Below are 26,425 nucleotides of genomic sequence, written 5' to 3' on the forward strand. Positions count from 1 at the left end.
CTCCAGCCTCCGTAACCGCTATTGCAGTCTCAGAAAAGTTCATTGTCTCTCAAAAAGGGCATTAAGGACCAGGAAATATTTAGGGGACTCTTTGCGAAGAGGAGGTGCTCTTACACAGCCATCCTCTGGTACCAATTTGTGGTAGCAGAACCCAAACCCCAATATTTGAGATCACCACAAAATTCACATCATGCAGAAAAACACCCTCTCCAACATCAGTTTAGCAGAGTAATATAATAAGTAATTGGGACCACTCAATAACAGAGTTCTAGATCCGGAGGAAAAATTAAAAAGTATCATTATAAAAATCTAAAATCAAGTGATACAGGAAAATAATGCTACCAGTAAAAATCAGAAATGATTATAAATCTCAAATGAGTATCAAAATCAGAAAGAAATGGACAGCATCACTAATAGAACAGGAAGGTCTGCAGAAGAAATCTTGCTTATCAACAAGCTCAGAATTAAGGGGTTCTTATACACAAATCACATCAATACCATTATACATTTACACCATGCTATTTCTAAGAAAAAATCCTATTTTTCCATATCATTGCCACCTGGAGATGATCAAACAAGATATGCAACGTTTAATAAAAGTGATTCACAAATGGATGGAAGCTACAAAAATACAGCGGAGAGATCTTGGAATATTGCTACAGTTACGCACACTAGAAAGTTTATTTAAAGCACAACAGAAAATTATATCACTTATCTTTATTGTACAAAGATGTGGTTAGGGAAGATGTTCAGGGGAACCTGATGGGAGGGTGTAAATACAGGAGTGAAAATGGAGACAACAGCATCATCTATATTATTCAAAACTGATTTTTTTCACCAAAATGTGGCATATCTAGATTTTGTTAATAAACACAGTTCTATATGTTGTACTAAACTCACCCAAACATGTTTACTCTTAATCTGTAGTTCTCCAGTTGACCCCCAATCATAGGTGTAGACTTGGAATGTGTGTACCTCAGTGGTACAAGCCACCTTCTAACTTCAACTTACTTGTATGCCTTGCTGGGTCTCTAGCAAGCCTTAGATTTTGAGTTGGTATTAATTAACTAAAATGGGGGAAGGGGAAGAAAGAGTAAAACGTGGAACTGGGTTCCGAGCTTCCGCCTCCACAATTGATAACATCACTGCCCTAGCTATTCTGACTCATCAAGCAGTCCAAAGAAGTCAGCTTCCCCTTTTTCGCTACTTTATAGACTATAGTGCCGCCTTCGATAAAGTGTCTCCTAACACTCTCTGGAAGAAATTAGACATGTGGGGGATCCCAGAGAATTTGCTCTGAGCCCTCATTTCCTTGCACAAGAACACATGGGTGCAAGTTAGAACAGGCCCCAAAACTGTCTCTGAAACCATTTACACATCAGACGGCCTTAAGCAAGGATGCGTTCTCGCTCCCCTCTTGTTCAACCTCTACACCGCTGATCTTGGGAGATTCCTGGAGCATAGTTGTCTGCTTCCGCCACAAGTGGGTCATGCAAAATCGAATGTGCACATTCTACAATATGCTGATGACATCGTCATAATAGACTGGGCAAAATCCGGCCTCCAACGAGCTTTGAGCAAACTTGATGTATACAATAAAGCAAATGCTCTGAAAATCAACCAGGACAAGACAAGGTCCTGATTTTTGGCCGCTGCAAGAAAAAGAAAATCTTAACATGGAGCATCGGGTCCACAAAGATTAAATCAACACCTAAGTACAACTATTTGGGGGTATGGTTTAATGAGTCCTCTAGACCTTCAGTCCACTTAGCCGCCCTGAAAAAGAGAGCTGGGGCAATAACAAACAGCCTGACTCGACTTAACCAGTCCTTGAGCATTCCTTCAGCTAAATCCATACTGAAGGTGATTAAAGCCACCCTTCTCCCTGCCCTAAGTTATGGGCACCAGGCCTTTCCTGACGCATGTACAGCCAGTCTTGACCATGGGCAGATTTCTATCTACAAAAAAATATTTTGACTTCCGAAATATATACACAGGGCAAGACTACGACTGGAGTTGGGCCTCACAAGACAATCTCTCTCCTGTGAGGCAGATAACCTGAAGTACTATATAAGGGTATTAAAAGCCGCAGATAATACTCTTAAAGCTCGCTTAAAAGAAACCTTTGCCAGTCCTGGGATCCCATGGAATAGTCAAATTGTAAAGGCCATAAGATCCCTACAAATTATCAAATCAACATTATCAGCAGACTCTATCCCTTACACAGCCTGGAAAAGGGTCATAAACAAGCAGGTAAGACAAATCTCTTACCAGATGGAATCGCGGTCTCTAAAATCATCCACTATTCGGCTTTCCCTGAACGAATCATACCTCACAGGGTTACCGCAACCTTATTTCTTTGAAAGTTTAAACACATCGGCAGAAACATTATGTTCATGCGCCTTCTAGGCCTGCGTTCTATTGCTTTTAATCGATGGGCCCCATGTGGTGAGGAGGGGGCTTGCTGATTGTGTAATTACAGGTCCGAATCATGGCTCCATCTCTTGTGCTGCTGTCCTGCCCTAGATGGCCCTAGAAGAGTCCTCCTAAAATCATTATATCTAAAAAGGGGCATTAATATTTGTTTGGAGGCATCAGCACTTTAATTCACACAATCGGACATTCAAACGCTTGTAAGGTCCAGAAAATACGTGAGAGTCTTGGAAAATCTACTATCTCCCCCCACTGTCTCTCCCATTCTGCTCCCTGCTCCTCAAAAACTCATTACAGACTACTTTGGACAATGCCCTAGTGTTTTCTTATTATACTAAGTCATAATGTTTACTTTATCTTTGACTTTGATAATTTTTTATCTGCTGTTGCAGTTATTGTACATGATTGCCTTGTCTTTACAACGTGTTTTTCAAGCGATAGTGAGCCTCGCCCTGCTCTTAAAAATTCAAAGACACTATGGAAGCATTTTTATTGCAATGGTTTTAATTCACTGTGTAAAATGTAATAATAAGTTCACAAATGTTCTCCTTAGGCAGGTAGAATTATGACAATCCATGACTCTAAACCGTTAAAGCTTTTTTGCACAGTATTCCTTTGATGTTTGCACAATGCACTTTTCGGATGATTGGCTTACGTTTAGTCAGGTTGACATAGGATGAGCTATGATTTTAATCTATTTTTGCTCTTTTGCACAGTATGTCATCTGAAGCTTGCATAACGCACCATCTGCCTGACTCTCCTGCCTTCAGCTACTGGACACAGGATGCCATCTGACGTTAAACTGTTAAAGCTCCTTTGCACAGCACCTCGTTGCTGTTTGAACAATGCTCGAAAGATTGTCTTGTGCCCTGCCAGGTTGATACAGTATGGTTAACAGTCTACGCTCCTCTGTATAGTGCGCCTTTGACGCCCATACAATTTACTCTCTGCATGATTCACTAGTGTTTATTCAGGTTGACACAGAGATTAATTGATTTCAATCATTAAGATTTGTTAACTAACGTGAAGATGTAAGGAGGACAATTTATACATTGCTTGTCTTTTGTATGTTTATGGTTTTTACTAACTAATAACAATAAACAAATCATTTAGAGCAAAACGTGGAGGGTGAGATGGAAGGGTTAACTGAGGAAGGGTGTAGAGGGAAGGATGTAAAAAAGAATGGGGTGCTGATACAACCACCCAATAAGGGACAATATGGATTGGGAAGGTGTGGTGGCTGGGGGAGTTGGTGGTACCCTTGAAAGAAACAACTAAGGAGTGAGCATATAATGTTCCCTCTGTTAGACCACTTCTAGGTCCTTAAAATGTAGGTGTATGGCCTCTCTGTTTGGCCTATTATACAAGTTGGGTGGTGTTGGGGATTCGGAATTACTAGTACCAGAATTAACACCACACTTTGTTCCAGAAAGGGACAAGAACAGAGCCCATCCTATAAAGAATCCCAGTGCTTTTATTTGCCCCTGTAACATGCAAGCTTTCGATTTCATGCTACTGAAAAAATACAACTATGTCTGAACTCAACAGTATGTATTTTTGAAAGAAAATAATTTGTGTATGTGTTCCAAGTGTGTCTATGGCATGGTCTCCTCAATCCATACATAGATTAGTGATGCACTTTTTAATTACTCTAGCCAGAGAAAAAATCAAAATAATCAATTGTGATTTTCTGTTACTATCTGGTAATTATTGCTGAGGACACAGTTGTGTAAAAGTGAGATTGTACATACCTATAAGGAAACCTCTGTGCAAAGAAAGGTGCAATTGGGTACTGAGCCTTTAGGACAGCATCTGAGCATTGTGAGGATATACCTATGCACAGACTAGTCTTGAATGGCAGTGGCTTAAGATGCCTGTAACTAGAAGTATAAGACTGTCTCTGAGTCCTAACATATATTGCTTTTATTCTGTTGCATGGGTTGTTGTCTGAAAATTTGGTGCTGTGCCTGGGCGCATCTGACCTGCCTGTTTAATAGTCCTGTGCCTGGGCATTAGAAACTGTGTCTAGGAACTGTGCCTTTGTAAATAATGCTTGTGCTTTGGCATGTGTACTATATCTTGGATAAGTGAGCTAGTCTTGGGTAGTTCAGGCTGTGCCTGCAATATGGTAGCTGTGTCCTGGCTCCTTATTTCAAAATATTCCTGTGAATTTAGTGCTCTGCCTGGGTGTTTGGTACTACACATTACATAACATAACACGCAACTGTAAACCACATGTTCACCTTTTGGGCATCTTGTGCTGAATGGCAGCTGTTTTAATTACCCAACTGGATAGTCCTCATTGTATTGACCTAAGAAGGCTGCTGTTTTGTTTCTGCATCGCTGGGATATGAGAAGTACTGTGATTTAACCCTCCTTACATCTTGGATACCATGTAAGGTGCAGAAGGGAGAGCTGCTGCATTTGCTAGATTCTGGGGACCACAAGTCTCAGAATCTCGGTTGGAGCCCACTCCTGCAAGCATTTGACATCAACCAAGCGCTATTAAAGTGTGCTACTGCCCCAAGGCGCGGGAGGTGCACGGGCATGCCCAGGCAAAGCCCCGGCAAAGGGCGGGCTCATCTACGGCTACTTGAAGCTGGGCTGAGCCACCCTCTTAATTGTCCATTTACACCCAGGGATACCGATCCAGCTCCACTAAAACCATCTTTTAGGGTATATTATATTTTGTTCATATGGTTAGAAAAATGGGGAAGAGAAAATCTGCTATGCCTACTACTGAAGAAAGTCCATTATCTGCAAAGATCACCAGGTTTCTCACCACAGAAATAGGGGTAATCAATTGTGAAATCGAATGTGTGTAAGAAAGGTTGGGGGCCACGAAGAAAGCTCTGCAAGGTAGTCCTTCTGGTAGTACTCCTAGAGAACTACAGACATCTGCCTGACAAGAAATGATAAAAATAGCTTTGAAGACTTAAATCCTAGTGTATTTAAGTGCATCTTAGGTATCAAGTCTAACATTTGTTCAGGCACCCACAATGACACCTCCTGCTCCCCCCTTTAGAAAAAAGCCAAAGGTTGTATTTAATCTACTGTTCGACATAAACTACCAGTAGCTAATTAGAAAACTATTTAGGCCCGGGGGAACACTCTGATCTCTTCCCAGACTGAATCAGGTGGGATGGGCTCTAGGTGAGGTGTTAACACATGCTCTGTTCGCTGACATTTTGGAGAAGTCTTTGAAAAAAATGTTTGACCCACTTATGGCTACTCTTAGCAGTATTAATGCCTCATTGAAATCCATAATTGCACCAAGTCTAATCAGTAGAACTCAATTGCCAGCAGAACTGAATTAGGGGCTGCAACAATAATCTATAGTGCATAATTCCGACAAGCCAAATCCATACCAGAATGATCGCCAGCCAGTTAGCACTGTGGTTTCATCCCATCCTGATTTGAATTTTCAGAAAACAGGGATTAGGAATTTGAGTCCGGCTCCAAACAAAGTACCAAGCCAAACTGACCAAGGGCACACTTTTCAACATAATGACAGGACTGTCAGTAATGAGCCCCATGTATTGAGATCTACTTTTAGAAGAGTTCTTCACTTGCCTCCAGAAGCTACCTCGCTGGTTATAGTCCTGAAGAATGCCCCCCCTGTTTTGCATGAGAAAGATGAAGACACACAGCAACTAAAGTTGAACACTATTTAACAAGAGCTATGAACTGGCATAGCTGTGATACTATATTCAGGAGAATAAATAATGTTCAGAGAGTATCCTGGGTCGGTTTGCAATCCATGGATGTTTTCAGAGACTGTGTTGTTAATTTTAGATATATGAGAAAGGCTGATTCCCTCTTGGAAAGACTTTCTAGGCTTTGTCCATCAAATGATAGTATCATGGCAGTACCCTTGGGTCACTTTTATAAACCGGGCATTCTACTATCATCCACGTCCCGACCCACAGAACATCCTGTGCCTCAGTTATTTGCTGTTTCGACTTACAACTGTTTTTTCCCGCTGGAGCAAATCGATTGACTGCATTTTCAGAAGGTGTCCACACCTTTGGAGATGCTACCCAAAATTGTCATTAGAATCCCAGGCAATCGTATATACTTCCCCTTTATGTGCTAAGATGGCAACTAATATGACAATGAACCTGGTAAAGAAATGGCGGCAGACATTGTTCTTGCAAGTATTGCTTCTATTCCTGCTGTAGTCTTTGGAAATTCTAGGCCAGCAGATATACCTCATTTGGCTAACAAGAATGTTTATAATATTTTTAAATGTTTATTTTGGAATGTGGCTGGGCTCTCAAATAAATTGAAGAATGATAATTGGCTTGAACTTGTAAAGGGTTATAATATAATTTGCCTCCAAGAAACTTAGGCCCGGGAAGTGGTTTATATAAATGGGGTTGTGTCCATTCTCACCCCAGCTTGCAATTCCTTGGAGTGTCATCATAGAGGTGGTATGCTAACTCTAATAACAACAACATTGGATAAAAAGAATGGCAGCATTTATCTTGACTCTCCTCATTTCCAGTTTGTTAGCATTTTATATGATCTGAATGTTACATTGGTTATCATTAATTTGTATCAGGATAGCTTTGTTTCTGTCAACACAATATAGTTGTTTTGCTTGAATGTTCCTTTAGTAGACATTTAACTAATATAGGCAGGTGTTTATCTCATTTCCATTCAGGGCCTCATCCTTACCGCATGTGAACAGTAATTGTGTATCGTCAGCGTAGGATATAACTTTAGCGCCGTGTTGTTCTGCCAGAGGCGCCAGAAGGGGCCATGAACACATTAAACCTCGGCTATCACCACTTCCCCCATTACCATAACACAGGTATCAGGATTCTCTTTTTGATTTTTGTTGACCAAGCCAGATATTCCCTATCTGTTGATTTTCCTATATAGTTTCTGCTGGAAGACTCTGTCACCCTAGATGAACTTCGTAAGATCTTAAGATCTTGTTTTGCCACTTCCATATGTTTCTTTTTTTCTAGATTTTGCACTAGGGCTATTGGTCTACTCTTAATCCCCATATATTCTTTCATAGAGTTTTCAACTGCTGCTTGGAGTGCCTGTATTTAGAAAGATATGTCCAATTTTGCAGGGCCTCATCAGCTATCACCTGTCCCATGAAAGTGGCCTAAAAGGTTTCTCAAACCATGAAATTGGAGGCAATGTTACAATTTATCTCCAAAAATTATTTATTGAAGCCCCTCATGTCCTCCAGCCAAATCTGATCTTAAAGCACACTCACTCATCTACTTCATGGACCATACTTCGAAAGCACAACGTGAACATTTGAGATCTTAGAAAGAAGAGCCTGAGCTCAACCACCATATACACGTGAAATTGGCCATTAACTAGGCCCTTCAGTTGGGGGCATGGCTAGCCGCCTAAGATGGCGGTCGGGTCCCGCTAGAGCTCCGGAACTCTCGGGGGGATTAACCTATCCTGCTCCGCAATCCCCGGTCTGCTGGCGATCTGGGGCACTATTATAGAAGTGCTAGAGTCCTGCGCTCAGCCATATACCTCCTATGACCCATGGGACCGTGGCACTGTCCGGTTTGAGGATCGGGCCTGCTCACTGCTGCGGCTGGATGGAGGCTGGGACCTGCAGTGTAACGCGGGCTCGTGCATGGCACAGGCTTCCTGGCGCACCGTTCTGCGAGACCGGCTCACCACTAGAAGCATCAGTAGTGGTGCATATCCTGGCCTGGCATCCTGATGGCCATATGTCCCCTGCAGCTGCTTGACCCCATATGCCTGGTGTGGCCGGCGCGGAGTGAGCTGGTACACCGCGCGGCGGTCCTGCGAAGAGGTGGTAGACGGCTGTGCGGTTCAAGACCGGTGCTGCCCCCGAGGGCTCGGCGGTGGAGGGACCAGCGGAGGAGCACCTGGTGGACCCCCCCCGGAGACTGATGCGGTGAGGTGCAGTGCCCACATTAGATCACAGACATTTTACCCTTGTGATAGACCTTACTACTGGTGCGCGCTTCTGTGGAAGCTCCCTCCCCCCTCCATGTGATGCAACCTGAAATGGCCTAAATGCTGCATATACCACAGAGATCCTTGGGACAAGATTAAAACCTGTGATTGGTCCCACCTCCCAATTGCTACAGGCCTCCTATTCCTCCTAAGGTGAGCAACATTATAATAAGGGCCCTGCACTGCCTGTTGCTGATCCTCACTGGGCTGCTGTAACCCCACGCACACACCCTGAGGCCGGGACCGCGTCGCTGTCTTGGCACCATTGTATTGACTGGGGCGGCCTGGGGAGCCTCTCCGGGCACCGCGACCCTCTGCATATACAGGGAAGGGCCTGGCAGGCTGAATCCGAATGGTGACGTCGGCCAGTGGCACTCCCTGAGATACCGGCTACTACCATAAGGCTCATGGACACTCCACTGGTATAACTGACTTTGTCTGCTACCGGGGTGTCCTATTGCTCTGCTTGCCACTCTGTGGAGGGGGTGCCTGTTGCTGGTTATCTGTGGGGCACCCCGGCCGCCTGCCTCCCTCTCGGGCTGCAGAGGTCCAGCACTGCCGCACCCTTTGACCTACAGAGGGGAAGATTGGTCCTACATCTACATCTACATCTACAGGTGGTAACTACATGGTGTCCCACCGACAGTCGTCCTAGTCACTTACCCGAAGGAGGCTAACCCACGGCGGTACTATAGGGCTGCACCATGGGTAGAGTCAGAACAAAGACATTAGATGGTCACCAAGGGGCGGGCCCCCCCTTCGCGACAGCGGAGCTCTCCAGTCGACCTTCCTTGCCAGGAGCCGCTTCCTCGGAACCTGTGGAAAGCTCACCTGACAAACTGGACTTAATTTTTAAAGAAATCCGTGATTCCAGGGCGTCGCTGGAGACGCAGATCGGTACGCTCGCCGCGGGTCTCATATTGCTGAGGGCGGACCACAGGAAACAGGCCGACACCGTCAAGAAGCACAGACAATCCCTCGAAGATATGGAGCCTCGAGTCGTAGAAAATTCCACAACTGTGCAACAGCTACAACAACAGATGGCAGGCCTCCTAGATCGAGTGGAAGATGCAGAGGGCAGGAATAGACGCAGCAACATACGCGTTATTGGCCTACCGGAACGAAGTGAGGGTGCAAAGGCGGCTGACTTTATGGAAGAGTGGTTCCGGGACCATGTCGCACAGGAGGGGCTCTCTCCGTATTTCTGTGTTGAAAGGCCCACAGAATACCGACCGGACCGCCCAGGCCGGGTGCGCCACCTCGCCCACTTATAGTGACACTCCTGAATTATAGAGACCGCGATGTCTTACTACAGAAAGCAAGAAAAAAACTATGATCCAGTTCGAAAACCACCGCATCTCGTTGTACCCCGACTACACCATCCTGGTCCAAAAGCAGAGGTCATCCTACCAATCTGTCAAAAAGAAGCGACAGAAAGCACAACTCAAATACGCACTGCTATACCCTGCTAGGCTGAAAGTCATTTCCGACCACAAAACTCACTTCTTCAAGAACCCAGCTGACACCGAGGAATGGCTTGAAGTTATGTGCCTTGGCTCTAGCCAGTTCAGCCACTCAGGCCCATCTTCACAGGGCTCTGACAGACTCCCAAAACCAAGCTCCCCTCGGTCCAGGGCGTCCGGCAGAGGCAGTTGTGGCAAGGGACCATCACGCGAACAACAACGACACGACCAGGAAGGAGCCCTTGCAGTGGCCGGGGCATTTCGAGACGACTCCAACAAAATCCCCACAGACCTGGAGGACAGCACCCTGCATTCAGACTCGGAGCACAGTATAACTCTATTCCCTACCATTACACCCCAAGCAGCAGACGACATACTTGATAATTGAAAGCAATGAAGGATACTCGAGGAACATGGGCCTATACTAAGACTGCTATGCTATGAACGCATCTATGGACTGGAAGGGCTCCAACCCCCGGTGCCCTCTGTATCCTTTTTTCTTTTCTCACACCTTTCTATTTGAACATTGTCCTTTTGTCATAACCTATGTGTGATTATGTAAGGTATAGGTGGTTGTTGAGAATATACACATGAGCGGCCTATGTTTTCCGATGACTCGGACACTGTTTTGCAAGGTCTCTGGTTAAACCTTCCATGAGAAGATTTACTGCAGAACTATTGTATTTGACATGTCTAATTATAACTCTCCCCTGTGGGGTCCCGTAGAGCCACCGGGAACCCGATATTTTAGTAAACATGACCAAGCGTATGCACTCCTATATGTTTTATGATTATTGTAATTTGTTTTTGGGCCCAGCATATTTCGGATACTGAGCCATGTTTTATTTGTATTGATGGGATAAGGGACTCCTGGTCGATCTTGGTATATTGGCTCTGTGTAACTCGGAGCTACACCCTCTATGCAGTTGCATGTCCAGTACAGCTACTATTTTAGGGTCTTACAACCTAACCACTTGGAATGTACGCGGGTTGGGGGCGATTCAGAAGAAACACCGGGTACATGCATATCTCCTCAGGCGTAACACCCAAATAGTTTTCCTACAAGAATCCCACTTAACCGACTCGGGAACGCAAAAAACAAGCAAAAAATGGAGGGGACAGATATATTCCACTAATTATTCGGCATTTGCTAGGGTAGCAACCATCTGGGTACGCCACGGGGTTCCTTTCACCGAGCTAGAACACCCTGTTGAAAGGTACACTGGATGGATCCCTAGTGATTTTAAGCAGTGTGTATGCCCCTAACTTTGGCCAAGACCGTTTCCTACACCGACTGGGGGCAGCGCTGGCTGAATGGGATGGTATCCCCTGGGTGCTGGGAGGCGACTAGAATGCGGTTTTAGACACAAACCTAGACAGATCTCACCCCCCCTTCACGGCACGAACACAGGTAAACTAGCGGACCTGTTTGCTACCTGGGCTCGCGGATGGGCACTTTCAGATGCATGGCGATGTCTACACCCTACTCATAAGGAATATTCATTTTATTCACCGTTGCATGGTCTCCATACCAGAATCGATAGATTCCTATGCTCCAATTCCATTACCACACAGGTCTGCCAGTCCACATACCTAGCCAAAACCTTTTCGGACCACAATCCCCTCGAGCTCACACTTAACTGGGGTAATGTGCCAACTCCAGTACCCACCTGGAAATTACACCCACAATTACTAGAGGATACCCCGTTTCGAACAGCCCTTTCCAACACCATAACTTATTACTTAGCTGAAAATTGGAACACAGCCTCATCTAATTTAATTGAAAGTGATGCACTAAAAGTGGTAGTACGGGGGGTGTCGATTGGACAACTAGTGGGGGACCGACAAGAGACACATCAGCGCTTAGTCAGAATCGAAAAACAGATGGACGTGCTGGAACAGGGGGCAGTGACCGATCCCGATAAGAGAGAGGCACTACAGACTTCAAATCCGCACCCCTAATGGACATATAGTCCAAACCCAGCGAGAGATAAACATGGCCTTTTATGAACATCTTAGTACGCTCTACGCCGCGCCCATAACTGAGGAGAACCATTCTATTATAGAATTCTTGCAGGATCTTCCCCTCCCGTTACTCTCAGAGGCGATACAAAAAGGGATAGATGGCCCCATAACTCAACACGAAATAAGAGCTGCAATAAAAGGTCTGAATCGTAACAAAGCGCCTGGGATCGACGGGCTGCCTATTGAATTCTACCATACGTACTCAGAGGCCCTGGTCCCCACACTGGAGTCGGTGTACAAGGCTGCCTTCGAGGCTGGCCATCTACCACATTCTACTATGCAAGTGCTGGTCACATCACTGCCCAAACCGGGCCGTGATAGCCTGGAGTTGTCCAATCATAGACCTCTTTCCCTGCTAGCGACCGAATATACATTTTTAAGCAAGGCTCTCGCCAACCGCATACAGTCCTACCTTAATACACTTATACACAGTGATCAATGTGGATTTTTGCCGAACCGTAGCACGTGCCTCAACACAAGGCGACTACACAATGTTATGCAGGCCACCCCCCCGCTTACCGACACGCGGGATGCCTAGCACTAGGCCTTCGGCAGGCCGTGATTCTCTCTCCTGGGATTTTCTGTTTGCGACTCTACAATGCTTTGGATTCCAGGACACATATCTTAAATGGGTACGCCTGTTATATACCTCCCCCACTGCCCGAGCCCGTACAGGCCGCTACATCTCAGACCAAAATACAGTCTACAGGGGCACACGACAGGGATGTCTGTTGTCTCCCCTGCTGTTAGTCCTTGCGCTGGAACCGTTGGCGGTAGCGCTTAGACGATCAGCAGATCATCTTGGCATACATATTGACGGCGCGACCCACCTATGCTCCATCTACGCACACGACATCCTACTGTACTTACCTGATCTGACGGCCAAGAATACTCCCCTACCCAATATTTTTGCTACTTTTGAACGTCTCTCAGGTCTGGCCATAAACCCGGGAAAGTCTGTGGCGTACTTTTTTCGGGACACACCACACCCAACCAATCTACGGTTTGGCGAATACGTTCTAACAGTGGCCGCCACAACCTTTAAATACTTAGGCATCCAAGTTTATAGAACACAGGTGGATCAAATCGAGGGTAATATACTACGGGCTATAGAGGCCCTTCGTGCCAGTGTGGCCTTTTGGTCCTCTTTGCCGTTGTCGGTGATGGGGCGGATTGGCCATCTCAAAGATGGTGCTGCTTCCGCGCCTATTATACTACTTTGTGAACCTACCTGTCATAGTCCCACAGTCTATCTTTAACACATTGAATATGATGCTGGTAGACCTCATATGGGATACGGGCCGCAGAAGGGTAAGCTTACGGAAACTCCAACTAGAGACCCGGAGTGGTGGCCTGGGCGTCCCTGATTTCAGGGCCTACTACTACGCTAGTCAGCTCCAGTGGTTATCTTACTGGACAGCCGGGAGGAATTTACAGCAAATCGGTTACACACCCAGGGATTTGGACAGGGGCGCACTACACTCCCTGCTCTTACCTAAGGCCAAACTCCCTGCGAACAACCCTCCCCTGTTGAGGATGGCTCTGCACTGCTGGAGGAGAGCACTATCGTATACCTTTTCGATGGCTCCCTACTCAACAAATATCCCCCTTTTGGGCCTCCCTACACCATAGGGTAAGCTTACGAGGGCCAGAATACACAATTTGGGGGAGGTGGGGGTGGAGGACGTCGGGGCATTTTTTGGGGATGGCAATCTCCACGATAATGATTCCTTCATCCAGGCTACGGAAGCACCAACATGCTTATATCTACTACATGCTACTGTCTCCCATTACATAAAGACCACATGGGCCCCACAACGCCATGAACCACCACAACATAATCTGGTACACCTCTTACACTACATGGGGAATGGGGGACACTTGGTCCGATGGCTCTACACAGGGATACGGGCTCACGCTGCAACCTCACTTACGTCCCTTAGAACACAATGGTCCGAGGATTACGCGGAGGAACTTACTGACAAGGCTTGGAAAGGCATGCTCGAGCACCAAAAAAAGGTGTCCCGCAATGCAAAACTGAAGTTTATCCAGACGATGGTCCTTCATAGGTCGTACCTCTCCCCCGGAGGATTCATCGCATGTTCCAGGACGCTCCACACTGCTGCCCCCGTTGTAAGGGTGATAAGGCGGATTTCCTCCATATGCTGTGGTCCTGCCCCGGGCTCCGGAATTACTGGCGGGGAATCCGACAGTTTCTGGGCGAAGTCACACACATTCCAGTCCCGGATGACGCCCTCTACTGTCTCATGGGCCGTCATAGACGGGCAGGAGTACAGAAGGTGCGACTGGGATTCCTTGACCTCGCCCTTATCTTGGCAGTAAGAGCCCTCACCATGAGGTGGAAATCCCCCAGGTTCCCAGCTGTATATGGCAGGAGGACATGATCCAGTGGGGTAAAGCTGAGGTTGCTGGTCGGAGGAGGGAAGAAGAGAGAGGCCTGCGGAAGTGACCCATTTCGATGGAGTGGGAGATCATGCTACACAAGTTTGAACTACTCGAGTTGCTGCCCCCAGCCCCATAACCTACAAAGCCGCTTTACGACTATCTAACATTAGGTTGAGAGACTCGGACCAATACACTGCGAATTAGGGGCGCTGCAAACTCCCCAGAATTGCACTGCTAGCGCCTTCCTCCGACCACTATGGTTCCTAGACACTGAACGACCAGGAGTGGGGGATGGGTGGGTTAGGGAGGGAAAGGTTTATGGTTGGGGTTGTTTGTTCTTATTAATTGGAATTATATATGCTTTGTATTGTAAATTTGGTGTCACAATTGCAAGGATACGAAACTTATGTTGTCCTCTGGACTTTTGCCTTTCATTTCCTACCCACTAATCGGAACAGGGTATGGTAGATTCACGCGATATATATGCTGTAGCTGTTTTCAGTACAAAAGACCACCTTTCTATTATATTAATTGCACTGGATATATTGTCAAGATCATCAATAAAGTATGGATTAAAAAAATAAACAAGGCCCTTCCGTTTTGACTGCTGGACTAACAAGGCTTGCACCCCTAAAAGTTTAAATTCTCTAGCCAGTCCTTGGTAAGATTTTCCACATTGAGCCGGCGTGATTGATAGATCTGAGAACACCCTCATGTGAACATTGTCCACAACCGAAAAAAGATTTATTTTGGATTGCTGCACTCAAGATCTACTCTTTGATGCTAAACTCTGCAAAATTAACCGGAATTGTTTGTGGATATTTCATGTCCATTGGCTGATGGGCTGGAACTCGATGCACCCGCATGATTGTCAAATCAGCAGACGCTCCTATAAAATATGTTTTTTTATGAATTGATCAATCACCTGGGGCACATTCTGAGCATCCCCCTAAGACTCACTCCCCTCCAGGATACAAATAAATCTAAGATTAAAGCGCCTCGCATGGTTCTCTATTTCTGTGATCTCATATTCTAAATGGCAAGCTTCTTTTGCTCAATCAGGACATCTTTAATAAATAATCAAACTTTGTCCTCTAAGTCCGAAGTCCTGTGTTCCGCTTCTTACATACTTATGGGTAACTGTTCAAGATTTTGCTCCACCTTGGCCAGCCTTTAGTGTAATATGTCAATCTACTGGGCCTGTTGTTGCTTTAACTCATGAATTTCCACTAATATTGTCTTGAACAGCAATTTTAATGGCTCAGACTGAGATGCAGCCAACCAATTACTACTTGGATCCCAATTCAGGGTGTTCGTGCTTGTTTGGAAAATTAAATAATATTAGCAGATTAATAAAGTATATGAATATTGAAAAAGCAAAATTGAAAATGTCATAAGTTGTAAAACTTTGCAAATGTGAAGGGATTTAAAACTGCAAGCCAAAACGTAAGTTAGTAGCATTAATTTGGTTCACTGGAGCAGCACAATTACAGTAGTGTGGACATTTGAAGGCCAATTAAAATGCTAGTATGCTATGAGAATAACAGAGCCTGTGGTAGAAGCATATATGTAATAGCCTCGCATATCCCTTTGAAAAGTTCCAACCGTTCCGTTAAAATGGAAATATTGATTCTTACTTAGGTTTTTCAGAAAATATTTGAAACGTGTGCATTTGTTTTATGTTGAATTATTTCTGTTGTTTAGGGGTCTTTTTGAGTTTCCCTTTGTAGAAAAGGTTCATTGTTTCAAATAGTGTTTCAGTGAGGGTCCATTGAGATCAAAAGTTTAGGAACCACTGTTCTAGACTATACCGTATGCTTAACCTTTTTGAGGTAAAACCAAATCTTGGACAGTTGCAACCTTTCCATAAAAATTAATATGTTTTTGTATCTTTTTTGTTTGTGCAATAATTAAAATATTTCTGAATTTGTGTATTTGATTAATTTTGTGTATTGTTTTGAGATTCAAATTGTAGAAATTCCTGAGGTTGGGTCCCCAGCTTTCGATAGTGAACCAGGAGATCCACCGAAGTCAAAAATGTAAGGGCCACTGTATTAGAGTATTTCATTGTTATGTGCAAACTCAGAGTTCATTCTATTTTTTTTATCAAATCTGTTTTTATTATTTTTAAGAATACACAGTGATAACAGGCATTGCATACAGAAGTTTGCAAGCATGCATAATTTGTTAATCAGTACCCGGACATGTGACCACTTTAGTTTAACATGCGTTCAAACTGTGCAGCAAATGACAAATCAGGGTTCATTCTATGAAAAGAAACAAACTAGGCAGTTGCCTAGGGTACAGCTAGAAAGGGTTGCCGATAGGCTCTAAAAGCATCAAATGTGGTAGCATTTGCAAAATATCACTTCACCTAGTAGGCCAATATTTATTGCACTGGCCCTGCACACACCATGTAACATATTGTGGGGTCAATAGGAGTTGTTAATTATTGACCTGAAAAACATAGTCAAGACCAAACAACTGCAAAACCAGCCATCTTCATGCAAAATCTGTTTTGTTTAAGTCAAATTCACTTTTTAAAACCATCAAGCATAATATAGATATGTTTATGCGCAATCGGTTATAGAAACTTACCTCTTCCAGGGTCAGATTTTTGATCTCACTTGTTAAATAAGGGGTAAGGAAAGGTTCTGATGGCCGAAGTGCAGTGAAAAAGCCATTTATACAGAGGATCACTGTTGGAAAAATCCATCCGCTTTGTTGTATCTTGCCCCAGCAAGACATGCCGCCTGTTGCTCTATGTAAACCTGTGTAAAGATAAACACTTTAAAGCACTGTCTGTATGGGAAATCTGTGCATAATAAATGCTTGCAAAATTATATACAATTTTATGTACAATTTCAACCACAACTTAACAGCTTTAAGGGAAACATCATTATATTTATTTATGTATTCGTGTGGTTTAATACAGCTGGGACCAGGAACCTTGTGGCATCAAGAACACAGTAGGCAGCTTCTTCTGTTGAGAAAACCAGCAGCATGTGTGCAAGACATTCAGCTCTCCTTTAGTACCAACCTGAAGCAGGATTTGGGCATCTAGTTGTAGTATTATTCATGGTTGAGTGATGTATTACACTAGGGTAGATGTTCAAGAGTTGGGCGTCAGAGGAAGCCTGCTCACCAAGTTGGTAATGGGCTATGAGGTGACCCACAAACTAGCATTAGCTCTTACATAAGACCATTCTGATTTGCCCTGGTTAGTGGGTATGTCTGTAGCTATAGATGCCATAGGCACAAGAATATCTAATATTGTGTGTATGTTGCAGAGCCATTAGGGCTTTTGATGTGTTATCTTTGTCTTCAGCTGAATGCTCTGAACAATAATATTGCCCGCCCGCCGCACATCTTCCACAGGTCTGCCACCACCATCGCACCCGAACTACACCGAACTATCAACTGCTCCTTCGAAACCGCCACATTCCCCGATGACTGGAAACGCGATGAAGTCAAACCCCTCCTTAAGAAGCCTTCCGCAGACCCGACGGATCTCAAGAACTTCAGGCCCATCTCACTACTCCCTTTCACCGTCAAAGTCATTAAGAAAGCTGTCAACTCCCAGCTAGCACACTTCATAGAAACCAACAACATCCTTGACACCTCTCAATCTGGCTTCCAGAGCAACCATAGCACCGAGACGGCCCTCATAGCCGCCACCGATGACAAGACACAGAGTTAGGAGGCACTTACCTTGCACAAATGAAAAGGGAAGGTGAACTGGCATTTCAGAGGGTAAGAGGAACGTAAACTGGATATCTGGGGTTGGGGCTGAAAGATGGGCCTAGGGTACTTTGAGAAGTTGATAAGCAACTAGGGTATTTAGAGGGGGACATTGGGAGTGGGCAGTGAACGGGGGTATATGAACCATGAATGGAGACATAAGCCTGGGGAAAATAGTTACTGGCATCTAGTAGCATTAAATAGGAGCAGGGAGAAAGCAAATGCCCTTTTTGGGCACTGAGCAAGAGGGTATAGAGGGAGGGGTGTGTGGGAAGATAGTAGAATATAGGGTGAGGCATCAGGGGTACAAGATGAGCAAGTGGGGCACACAGGACAAATAAAGACATGCTTCAGGAGAGCCATGTTGTGGTACAGAGAAAAAGAGGCCTGGGGGTCTGGCCATTGAGGATGAGGGACACAGATGTGAGTAGTATCAGACAAATATGACCGGGGGGCTTGAATGTAATTATAGAAGTCAATCTCACAGAAGGTAATTGGTGGCATGTCTGTGCAGAGTGTGCATCTGGGCATGGCATGAAAGACTGTATGTCTGTGGCACCTGTAGAGGACAGTTTTGGTATAGGTCATGGAAAAGTAGCATCTGAAGCTCCCTGAGAGTATGAGATTGCGGCACTTGGAAAATATACTTTTAAAGGTGACGCTGATATGGAGCCTTTTGTGAACAGAGGGTTATTATGAGGGTTCTAGAGAGTGATAGAAAACAAGAGAGGGAGTGAAGAGGTAGTGTCCAGTAAAAAGGGCACTGGAGGTGAATACGTCCTCCTCTAGAAATTGTGCATAAACAAAGGGATCCACCCTTCGATAGATTCTAAAAGGATGTACTTACAGGTCAAGCATGTTTCCAACAGTAGTTGGAAGCACACAGTGTTTGCTTAAATACCCCTCACACACCAATAGGGCCCTTAGTGTCATGCTTCATCATGGGGGTCTTCCCGTCCCGCTGCGAGATGGGCGTGCTACGACCTACGACTACATGGGAGCACTGATCTTCAGTACTATGTGTGGTGTAGGATTTGGTGAGAGGAAGGGTCAGAGGTGAGTGAAAGAAATGTATTACAAATACCTGGCTCTTCTGGATTAGTAACATTAATATTCCTTGGAGCTGGTACTATTAAAAAAGTAGGTCGGAGGTATCCTGCTTTAATGAGCAAAACCTCCTGTGTGTGTCAACATGTTTTGAAGCTCAAGGCTTCTTCCTCAGGACAAACACAGATCCCTTCTGTTCTCGCTATACTAACGAAACAATGTCAGGTGGGTCGGTAAATATGTGCAGTGATATCCACAAGTGCTATTATCAATTAAAAGAACTTATGCCATGTCCTGCAGGTAAATGTAACAATACATGACACACAAACACATAACATAAAAAACATGCTCTATATTATGATTGCTAAGGACTGCGATTTTGGGCAAATAAGCAAGTTTCCGGACCCACAGTTTGTAGGTGGTTGGGTGAGTTCCGGAAATACATACTTGTGTGTTAGTAGACAATGCTCCATGAGCCTTTTAACGGATGGGAAGGGTGCCCCCAGTCAATTTCTGTACAGGAAAAAAAGGAAGGTGATGAATACCTTGGTTGATACGCTTCTAAAATAATGTGATCCTTAAAGCCGGCTATGCCGTACTTACTGACTCCCAGACACTGCCTCGCTTTGATATCGCCTCCCCGCCGCTCCGTTGAACACCGGGACCGCGGGGCAGGGTCCTTAAGTAGTGACTATTATTGCCGTTGTTTGCTGCCAAAAACGTGCTGTGCTAACTGTCGATATTGCCCCGGAAGTAGTTTGGGTGAGGGCTTCCTGTGTTAAAGTGGGGATCTCAAAACTAGTACGCTGATTGTGTTACAAACGCTCCAGCATTAGCGTCTCGAAAGTAAATTGAGACCCGCAATGTTAATTTCCATCTAATCACTGAGACAAAAAAATAACATGTTAACACATCCCAATATCGATGGATTAGACAACAAAGACAAATTAGTAAACGGAGTAGAAGGTAGATCTCCCAATGAGGATGGGAACAGATGGGTGAAATCACCCGATCAAAGACGTTTTTAAATGTCCCGATCCACTGTCTGTAGATAAAGTGCGGTGCTTTGTCGACAATGAGGCGTAAAAACAACCTGAGATCGTTGGCAAAAGGACTTATTTTAAACTGATCACAGATAACAAATGGAGGTTCGGAAAGTGCCTGACAACGGGGGGGGAATGGCAGATATAGTCCAGGGTTCTAAAAGGACGTTGATGCCTATGTGGGGAGTCATGGCAAAAAATCATAGTAAAAAAGCAATAATGGATATAGGGAACATAGGGTAGCCCCATACTAGTTATAGTGCACATGATGCCCAATTGTTAACTAGGGTGTTGTAAGGATGTACGTACAGGTCAAGTATGTTTCCTACAGTAGTTGGAAGCACACAGTGTTTGCTTAAATACCCCTCACACACCAATAGGGCCCTTGGTGTCATGCTTCATCATGGGGGTCTTCCCGTCCCTCTGCGAGACTGGGCGTGCTACCACCTACGACTACATGGGACGCTGATCTTCAGTACTATGTGTAGTATAGGAATTGGTGAGAGGAAGGGTCAGAGGTGAGTGAAAGAAATGTGTTAAAAAATACCTGGCTCTTCTGGATTAGTAACATTAAGACACAATACCCAGAGAGCAAGAGGATAGACCTATTTGTGGTACCACTTTCAACACCCACTTAAACCAGGTATCCAAGATAGTGAACAAGCATTGAAGAATTTTGAACTGTGGGAACCTCAACCTACCGAAACCACAAGAGAGGGTGGAATCTGAAAGATATGCTCATCCACACAAGATCACGCATAGGACTACATACAAATACCACAAACCAACTCCTCCCTTCAGTCCAGAGACACCCCCCATGTGGTAATTGCAGCACGTCATCTCACCAAGAAGAGTAGACACATCAAGTTCAGAAACGGTACTGAGTGGGAACAAAGAAGATTTACTAATTGTAATAGTAAAAACGTTGTGTACATGATTACATGTCCCTGTGGCTTGGAGTACATTGGGAAGACTTCTAGACCGGTAAAGACCCACATTGATGAACATAAAAGCAACGTCCGCTGCAAGAAGAGCACCACCAAGATGGCCACACACTACCTAACTGCATCACACAATGTGGAAGATCTATTATGGACCGTAATAGAACAACTAAACAATGAGAGCGGCCTGTTGGAGGAGGAGCAACGTTGGGTGTTCCGCTTAGCCATCTACGTAATTGTTCTGAATGACGATATACCCTGGGGTCATTTTTTCCTGAGCACAGAGGGAAGTAAATACCTTTTGCACCCCCTATGAAACATGGATACTAAATACACTATTGGTCTGCCAACTATACTACAAGCATTGCCTCAAATCTCACTGGCAAACTGTTAAAATAATTTTCTGACCATACGCCCTGTCGTTTTTACAACACCCTAGTTAACAATTGGGTATCATGTGTATTATAACCAGTATGGGGCTGCCCTGTGTTCCCTATATCCATTATTGCTTTTTTATTATGATTTTTTGCCATGACTCCCCACATAGGCATCAACGTCCTGTTAGAACCCTGGACTATATCTGTCATTCACCCCAGTTGTCAGGTACTATCCGAACCTCCATTTGTTATCTGTCATCAGTTTAAAATAAGTCCTTTTGCCAACGTTCTCAGGTTGTTTTTACGCCTCATTGCTGACAAAGCACTGCACTTTATCTACAGACAGTGGATCGGGACATTTAAAAACGTCTTCGATCGGGTGATTTCACCCATCTGTTCCCACCCTCATTGAGGGACCTACCTTCTACCCCGTTTACTAATTTGTCATAGTTGTCTAATACATTGATATTGGAATGTGTTAACACGTAATTTTTTGTCTCAGTGATTAGATGGAAATTAACATTGCAGGGCTTATTTTACTTCCGAGACGCTAATGCTGGAACGTTTGTAACACAATCAGCGTACTAGTTTTGAGATCCCCACGTTAACACAGGAAGCCCTCACCCGAACTACTTCCGGGGCAATATCGACAGTTAGCACAGCAGGTTCTTGGTGGCAAGACACGGCAATTATAGTCACTACTTCGGGACCCTGTCCCACTGTTGCGGTGTTCAACGGAGCCGTGGGGAGGCGATATCAAAGCGAGGCAGTGTCTTGGAGTCAGTAAGTATGTCAGTGGTTCCCAAAGTGTGCGCCGCGGCACCCCGGTTTGCCGTGATGAGAAGCCAGGGTCCCTGAGAAATCTTCCATTCCTTTCCCTGTTTAAGCAAATGTGAAAAGAAATTGGGTTACGAAGAGTTGACGAGAGGACCCTTTTCATGAAACGTCCTCCACTTTTAGGTTTTTGTTGCATGACTTGTGCCCTTCGGGGATATTATCTTGAAAGATAAACGTGTTTAATGTATCGAAAAATCAGAAAATATACCACGAACACTTTCATGATGAGATTTTCCCCGCTTCGCTTATTTGCTGCCCAGCTTCTATGAAACTGAGGTGACATTTGCCCTTCATAAACTGTCGAGATTGACGTAAAAGAGCATTATGGTCAGATTCACGCCTCAGTCTAGATGAGTATGTGTAGTTGCATATCCGCATTTACGTTCAAAGTACCAGAGCAAACGTGAGTGTTAATTCGCAGAATTAAGCAACACGAAGCAATTCTCATGTGTTACTTTGAGAAAAAAAATATCAATATCCTCAAAATGCAGTGAAACTGCGAGCTGCCGACTTTGGAGCTGGGGAACCGGGTTCGACCCTCGACATTGGCTCAGCATCCTGTCATTCCGGGCAAATCACTTAATCTCCCAGCGCCTACAAAAAAAGAATAAATTAATGTATCCTTGTGTAACGTAACTGCTGCTCTTCGGGTCGAGTTCGCTAAATCTGCAGGAAAATAAATAATAAAAAAAATCCAGCCGACCAAAACACAGAAAAAGGGCAAAACTATTCAACTGTCAAATGACATTCACGGACGTTCCTATTATGACGGCTGTTTCAAAATCATGCGCAACGTTCTACCAAGTCCATTATCAGGCAAAAAATCATAATATTGAAGACATATATTTTGGATTCTTAAATGGTGGAATTATTTAATGATTGTGAGAGAGGGTGTTCATGCGCTGCTGAATAAACCTGTGGCGATATCCCAGTGTTCTCTCTGGGAGCACAGATACGCATAAAATGACTGTCTTTAATCTCCAGCCAAATCACGGGACCGCATGGGGCTTCCTCTTGCTTATGAGTACGTTTTTGATCCATTATTTGTCCTTGTATGCACCTGCATTTTGGCTGCTGTTTTCCAGTAGAATTTCCAATCGCTAACTCCCACAGTAATCACTGAAACTCACATTTTGTTGTTAGGGCTATTTAATACAATTGATTTATTTCCAACATCCTTCATTGCATCCCAATTAGTTTAAGGAAGACAACCGGAAGTACTCCCGAGGTCGGGTTTACATCCCCCCCTCCACCCACCCACCGGTAAAAATAAATGGTGGAGAGGCACGGCCAACTGCTAATTAGGTCAAGGGAGACAGGTATTTTTTAACACACTTCTTTCACTCACCTCTGACCCTTCCTCTCACCAATTCCTACACCACACATAGTACTGAAGATCAGTGCTCCCACTTAGTCGTAGGTCGTAGCACGCCCCGTCTCGCTGCGGGACGGGAAGACCCCCATGATGAAGCATGACACTAAGGGCCCTATTGGTGTGTGAGGGGTATTTAAGCAAACACTGTGTGCTTCCAACTACTGTAGGAAACATGCTTGACCTGTAAGTACATCCACCCAACAATAAAAAAAAATGGTGGAGAGCCACGGCCAACTGCCAATTAGGTCAAGGGAGCCAGAGTCAAAAAAGTTTGGGAACCACTGAAGTACGGCATAGCCGGCTTTAAGGATCGCATTATTTTAGAAGCGTATCACCCGAGGTTTTCATTACCTTCCTTCTTTTCCTGTACAGAAGTTGACTGGGGGCACCCTTCCCACTGTTAAAAGGCTCATGGAGCATTTTCTCCTAACACACAAGTATGTATTCTTGGAACGCACCCAACCACCTACGAACTGTGGGTCCGGATACTTGCTTATGTGCCCATAATCACAGTCCTTAGCAATCATAATAGAGAGCCTGTGTTTTATGTTATGTGTTTGTGTGTCATGTATTGTTACATTTACCTGCAGGACACGGCACAAGTTCATTACTACACGATAATGGCTAAGAGGATACATCTATATTGTTCACTGTATATATCATTTTTTTCAAGTCACCTAATTACCGCCGGAGGCAACATATGTCTTGCTGTTTTGATATTGTGTTTCTCTTTCAAATTAACATATAGAATACCGATTGGGTATTGTATCTTGTGCATGATTTATTGCATCTTTTAATTAATAATAGCACTTCTATATATCACTGTACATATTTACCGACCCACCTGACATTGTTTCGTTAGTATAGTGTGAACAGAAGGGATCTGTTTTGTCCTGAGGTAGAAGCCTTGAGCTTCGAAACATGTTGACACAGGAGGTTTCGCTCATTAAAGCAGGATACCTCCGACCCACTTTTTTAATAGTACCAGTTCCAAGGAATTTTAAAGTTACTAATTCAGAAGAGCCAGGTATTTTTAACACACTTCTTTCACTCACCTCTGACCCTTCCTCTCACCAATTCCTACACCACACATAGTACTGAAGATCAGTGCTCCCACGTAGTCGTAGGTCGTATCACGACCTGTCTCGCAGCGGGACGGGAAGACCCCCATGATGAAGCATGACACCAAGGGCCCTATTGGTGTGTGAGGGGTATTTAAGCAAACACTGTGTGCTTCCAACTACTGTAGGAAACATACTTGACCTGTAAGTACATCCTTTTAGAATCTATCTGAGGGTGGATCCATGTGTTTATGAACAGGTTCTAGAGAGTGTGCAGGTGAGACTCAAATATATATTGGACTCCTGGAGACACTTAAAGATGGCAATTGTAGCAGGGAAGCACAGTGCTGAGGAAGCACTGAGAAGAACATGAATGGAAAAGGCAGTATGGGCTGGGGTCAAAGGGCATCTGATTGATTGCAGGCGGTTACTGTGGCTCAAGGCACAGTGCCTGAGGGGGCAAATGGGGTTGGCGTCACTTGTAATGGATGCCTGGAGCTGCTGGATGATCTTAAGATATACAGAGAGATGATTGGCCTGAGGTGTCAAGAGAGTTACAAGAGGGATACATCTGGGACAAATAGGGATTAGTTTCATGTTGTTACCTAAAGTAGGTAATTGGGGATGGATACATTGTGCTTGATGATACTTGTAGAAAGCCATCACAACATAGGAACTACGGCTATATGGCAAGTAGGATAGATACAGAGTGTATTTGGGAGTATATGAATGGAGAGTCAAACTGTGGAGGCCTCAGAAGGAAATTAAGGGATATTATGGGGAATGCAGTTGATGGAGGATGGCACCTTAGGACACATAAAGTATGCAATTTGAGCTTGTGTCCCAGTACCTAGGAACTATTTTTAGAGTATTTGTGTAGTGATGGATCATGATGATTTTAATTATTAATGTGTGTTTTATGTATCTATGATTCCGCAATTAACATATAGTACTGAAGGGGCTATTGGGGCTGGACGTACATGAAGGCATATGGGACAGGTTGTGATGAAATGAGTGATGCATTGTGGAATATATTGATGTCTGAGTTACCAAGAGGTGCTACAAGGTTGGCTTGGAAAGGGTGCAATCTAGGACTCAAAGGTACAGAGCTCTAGGGGCTTTTTACAGGAGGCAACTGAAGTAGGGTGCAGAGCACATAGAGCCTTTGAAGTACTATTGAGGTTTGAGGAACAGTGCACGTAAGCATGTGATGATGCATTTGAGACTAGTGGTATTGAGAGAATATGTATTTGGGGTTGGTTGGCAGTGCTAAAGTGTTTATACCTGAAGTTCACAGGTTGATGTAGATGTAGGGAATGCCAAGAGACAGTGTAATTTACTGCCTGGGAGATGATTCAATTATTGGCAGACAGCTTGGGGCTCTTAAATGGCAATCAAATGAGCATATGAGAATGCAGCACCTGGGGGGGCAAATGAAGGTGGTATTTGGGGCTGAGTTCACAAAGTAAATTACACATAGGGGCCACTGAGAGGCACAGAAGGACAGTCTGTAACACTGAGAAGGGAGTCAATGAGAGGTGATCTGGCTACGCATAGAGGCTACAATTGGGGCAAGGAATAATTCAATAAGGATATTTTTAATGGGGACTCAGAGAGGCAATTGTAGCTTTTAAATAAAAGAACACTGCTTAGTGGGCTACTGGAGGACAGAAAGAAAGGGAAAGTCCGGGGCACAGTGATGTGTGGGC

The 26,425-nt window shown here is 44.5% G+C and overlaps 1 protein-coding gene across 3 annotated transcripts in view; it reads right to left on the reverse strand.

Annotated features, from left to right (window-relative positions):
• Window positions 1–26,425, reverse strand: part of LOC146785442 (thiamine transporter 2-like) — a 383,376-nt gene that overhangs the window by 245,864 nt on the left and 111,087 nt on the right. For all 3 annotated transcript variants that reach the window (XM_085634500.1, XM_085634501.1, XM_085634502.1), the window contains exon 2: window positions 16,893–17,065. In XM_085634500.1, coding sequence (XP_085490626.1) covers window positions 16,893–17,042 — 150 coding nt within the window. In that variant the 5' untranslated portion in view covers window positions 17,043–17,065. The remainder of the gene's footprint in view (window positions 1–16,892; window positions 17,066–26,425) is intronic.

The sequence above is a fragment of the Triturus cristatus genome, chromosome 11, assembly GCF_964204655.1.
Source record: "Triturus cristatus chromosome 11, aTriCri1.1, whole genome shotgun sequence".
NCBI lineage: Eukaryota > Metazoa > Chordata > Amphibia > Caudata > Salamandridae > Triturus > Triturus cristatus.